This window comes from Heterodontus francisci, chromosome 28 (assembly GCF_036365525.1).
Source record: "Heterodontus francisci isolate sHetFra1 chromosome 28, sHetFra1.hap1, whole genome shotgun sequence".
NCBI lineage: Eukaryota > Metazoa > Chordata > Chondrichthyes > Heterodontiformes > Heterodontidae > Heterodontus > Heterodontus francisci.
This window is the reverse complement of record NC_090398.1, coordinates 41,338,341-41,342,670: the sequence shown is the minus strand read 5'-3', so window position 1 is coordinate 41,342,670 and position 4,330 is coordinate 41,338,341. Positions and strand designations below refer to the sequence as shown.

General features: G+C 46.6%; 1 protein-coding gene across 1 annotated transcript; it reads right to left on the bottom strand.

Annotated features, from left to right (window-relative positions):
* Nucleotides 1-885: 885 nt before the first annotated feature.
* Nucleotides 886-3,584, bottom strand: LOC137345231 (probable G-protein coupled receptor 139). The gene is made up of 3 exons (XM_068008698.1): nucleotides 3,462-3,584; nucleotides 3,315-3,375; nucleotides 886-1,799 (listed from the first exon to the last, which is right to left on the bottom strand). Exons 1-3 carry the CDS (start codon nucleotides 3,582-3,584, stop codon nucleotides 886-888), a joined length of 1,098 nt encoding a protein of 365 aa, XP_067864799.1.
* Nucleotides 3,585-4,330: the final 746 nt, after the last annotated feature.

Below are 4,330 nucleotides of genomic sequence, written 5' to 3'. Positions count from 1 at the left end.
CAATGCCCAGCAGAGCGGCCACGTCTTTTTTTTACATGTAGGATGTGGGCATCGCTGGCCTGTCGGAAGCAGGTAAGAATGGCAGATTATCTCAAGGGAATTCGGGAGTCAGGTCGCTTTCTACAACCAACGTCAATGATTTAATGGTCGCCATTAGACTAGCATTTAATTCCAGATTTTTTCGAATTCAAATGTAGGCATCTGCCGCGGTCGTATTTGAATCCATGTCGCAGTGCATTAAACAGGGCTCTGGATTACTAGTCCTGTGACATTGTCACCATGCCACCTCCTTGCTACTAGGTCTATTTGGTATGGTGAAGAGCCTGGCCTCACTCGCTCGATCACAGTCCCGTCTCCTCACCAGAACTCCCCGGCTGTGTTTGTCCAGTTGAAAATCCCCCAACACTACCATTTGACACAGGGGGAGTGTGGGTGTGAGAGGGAGTGGGAGAGACATGGCTGTGATTGTTTGGGGAATGTTTGGGAGGCACAATCAATAAAGTGTCGCCCAAATAAAACAAATAGCAAAAAATCAATTAACCCGAGATTTCAAACATCCGCAGCATTTTGCTTTTCTAGCAAGACTCGCTGGTTTTATGAATTTGAGTGAGGAGCTGAGAATGAATCGTGCAGATGGAGGCGAGGTTATGGCTGATGTTTCCCCTCTTCCCGGCAAGGGGCCCTCTGTCTCCCCGCTGCCTTTTCCATCGGGTCCTCTAAATTTTACCTTGTGGCTGCGGTGCTTCTGATTTTTGGCACGTATGACCACCCACAAATCAAGATACCCATGGTATTTGCACTCGTCCAGCTGAAGGTCACCTCTTTCCAGTTGCGGATAAATATTACATTCATAGAGTGCAAACATTGGGAAGTACCCCTGGGCCACTATCCGTTGTTGTGTGTATATATTAATTGGGCAATTGATGTAAACGGATATTTGACTGCACTCTTAACCTGCTCTCTGAACTTTGACTGTGTTGCCCCATAAATGAAGGTATTTGTGCAGCAACTTAAATTCATCAGCATCAATCCAACTCGTTCAAATATGAACTCAGAATTGTTGTAATTCCTTGTATTTGTTCCTGCAATGTTATAATATAAGAATTCTATAACATGCACTAACCACAGAAGTATGAAGCTGCCGGATATGGTGAAGAGTAAAATCACAGACATTCTTCTCCTCTCCATCTCTGGGTCATTGCGATTCTCTCTATTGATCTGATCCCTCAGACGCTTACGTACTCGACTGGCCACTAAAATGTGCCTGACGGTCAGAGCATTGAGCAACAGAATTAAAGCAAATGGGAGCAACGGTGTTGAAGCTGCATGATACCAATCAAATGCCACCCACCCTGGCTCATTATAATAGTTTGGATTTGTATAACAATCCCATGGGACATTGTCGATTATCTCTCCAGGTTCATATATAAAGTAGAAAGGGACGTTACTTAAAACTAGTATACTGCAGGTTGCTGCCAGAACCACAGCTGCAGTTTTCTCGGTGCAATATTTTGTTTTCAGCTTCTGGAAACAAATGGCTACAAATCGATCAAAGGAGAAAGTGACTGTGAACCAGACAGAACACTCTCTGGCTGCAATTCTCAGGACAGCAATAACACTACACACAGGGGTGATGTAGAGGAATGATCTGGGGAAATAATAATAACAAATTCGCCACAGTATGATGTCATTGATAAGAAACAATAGATCTGCCATTGCCATGGCCACCAGGTAGCGAGTGATGCAGGTGGAGAGGCCGCACTTTCTCCTGGACAGGATCATAATTCCCAGTAAATTAACTGTAAGAGAAAGAAATGAGATGATATCAGCAAATTAACAGATCAAACTTTCTCCATGTCTGACCCTCACAATAATGGCAGGAACTTCGCACCAAAAAATGGGGTGAGGGTGGGAGGAGGTGGGTGCATCGTGGGATGTGGGGCTTGAGGTTGGGTCAAGGATTACAATTTTTAAAATCTCAACCCGATCCTCAACCACGTCCGACCCACTTAAGTTAGGGTTTAACGGATTTAGGAGAGGGATTGGACAGACTACCAGTCCCAGGACGTGGGTTAGAAATTCAAATATTTTAATTCGGTTGGGAGTCTCTGATTAATCTGTTGTACAGAATAACCTCTTGTGATCCCCTTGTCCCCATTAGACCTCAACTTCCACAAAACAAAAGCAACAATAATCCAAAATTGACAATCAGGCCACTTTTCCTGGATGCATTCCGGGAATCAAGCATCAACCCACAACCCCCATGTTCTGCTACCCACAAGCCTAAATCATTTCACCCCCAGGAACTGAATCTACATCCCTGGAGCAGACACGCCCTTGGATATGGATCACCCAGTATTGCACCCACTCAGAATTTGGGCCCACTCCTTAAATTGGAACCCACGGGGATCAGAATCGCCTCATGGATCCGGAGTCCCCTCCTAGTATCGGACATATTTCCCAGTATCAGTCAAATGCCCGTCACCCACCCTCACCACCAACAACCCTCATCACTACCACACCCCGCCCTGGGATCGTACGCCCCACAGATCAAGTTGCCCCAACTTGTCTTCGATCAGACGCTCAGCCCGGCCTCTCTACATTCCCGTTCTCAGAAAACACTTCATGATCGGAGACCCCTTCCAATTTGAGGACCAAACACTCCCCTGGTCCTCGCCAGAATCGGACCACGTTACAGCATATGAGACACCTCCCCTGGGTTGAGGATCAAACACTTCCCTTCCTCTTCTCTCCTGCATTCCCGCTTCAGACAAAGCTCCAGGACAGAAGGGGCTCACTGGGGTCGTTGATCAGACATTCTCCGTCCCCTGACTCTCACTTTCTGATTCGTCCTATGCTCCATCGTATGAGACCCCTCCACTGGGTTAATGATGCAGATTCCCCCTCTACCCATTTTACTCATTGGACTCGGGTCACAGTCCAGGATGGGAGACCCATATCAAGGTGTTGGGATCATAACCACTGTCGTCTGAGTTGCTGCCACAATTTTCCCCTCTGGAATTTGGGATTGGACATCGCCTATATCAGTCATCTCCCTACTGGTATGGACCATAGTGGTCTGCGGCCTACTCCACAGTGCTCCTTGCCCGATTGCAAGGAAAGCCTGCTTGTTAATCTGGCATAAAGGCGGGGTCACTGCCCTGATAAAGCATGCAGACTGTGAAGTGAAAACGCTGAAACTCGTATCCCGAGCTATGTCACCGCACCTCCCACCCCCCCACCTCCCCTACGCTCACCCCCGCGGCACCCCCGTCCCGGGGTAATATCCATGCCTACGGATTGGATTAACAAACAAAACATGAAGCTGCTGCACTGCTGGAGAATGTTAAAAACCTTCAGCAGGTCAGATTCCATCTGTGAGAGGTGAACAGAGTGAAGGTTTCAGGGTGATAGCTTTTCAGCAGAACACAACGATAATTAGAATTTAACAGTTTAAATACAATGATCACAACAGAGAAAAGTAGAGGAAAGGGGGACGACAGTTCCAATGAAGAGCAGTAGTAATTCAGTGTGCCCCGGGACAGATGGTGCTTGGTCGTCTCCCAATGTCCAGGAGACGCCATCGTGAGCAATAAATACAGTGATGAAACTGAAATGAGTACATGCTAATCGCTGTTTAACCAGGCAGAAGTCTTCAGGGCCATATTCAATAGGAAAGAAGGAGAAAAGCGAGCCGTTGATAACATCGCCTGTACTTTCACATCAAGGTGCCTGGCGAAGAAGAGCTCATGTTGGAGTGATTGAGGAGTGGACCAGTTTGACCTAGGGGCGGGCAGGTGGAGCAGAGAAACATTGGTCTCTCGTGGATTTAGTTGGATATGACAGAGTGTGGAGGGCGATGCGTTAAATTTGCAGGGTGATAGGGTATGGGCAGACTGTCGGGACAAAGGCAAACTTCTCGTGTTTCTGGAAGGGAGGAGAAGGGATGAAGTCAGTAATTCGAGTAATAGGATTGATATGATCGAATACCCTATTAGCCGTTGTCCAGGGGAAACCTCGGCTGAGAAAAAATGAAGATATTTCAGAATCACTGGTGTGGAAGGCATCATACTTATAACAGATGGGATAGAGGCTTAGAAGGTGAGAGTTTGGGACAGAATCTTTCCAGGAAGCGGGAAGTGCAATAAAGGTAGGTGTTAGAGTCAGTGATGACATAGTAGTTATTGGTGGATAGCCAAGCCCTTGGAATCGTGGTAGAAGAATCAATGAATGGAACAACTGTGTCAGTAATAGACCATGGAGAGGTGGAAATGAGAGAAAAATATTCTGAAAGTCTTAAGTTTCAAGGAACAGTCATCAAAGTATCAGA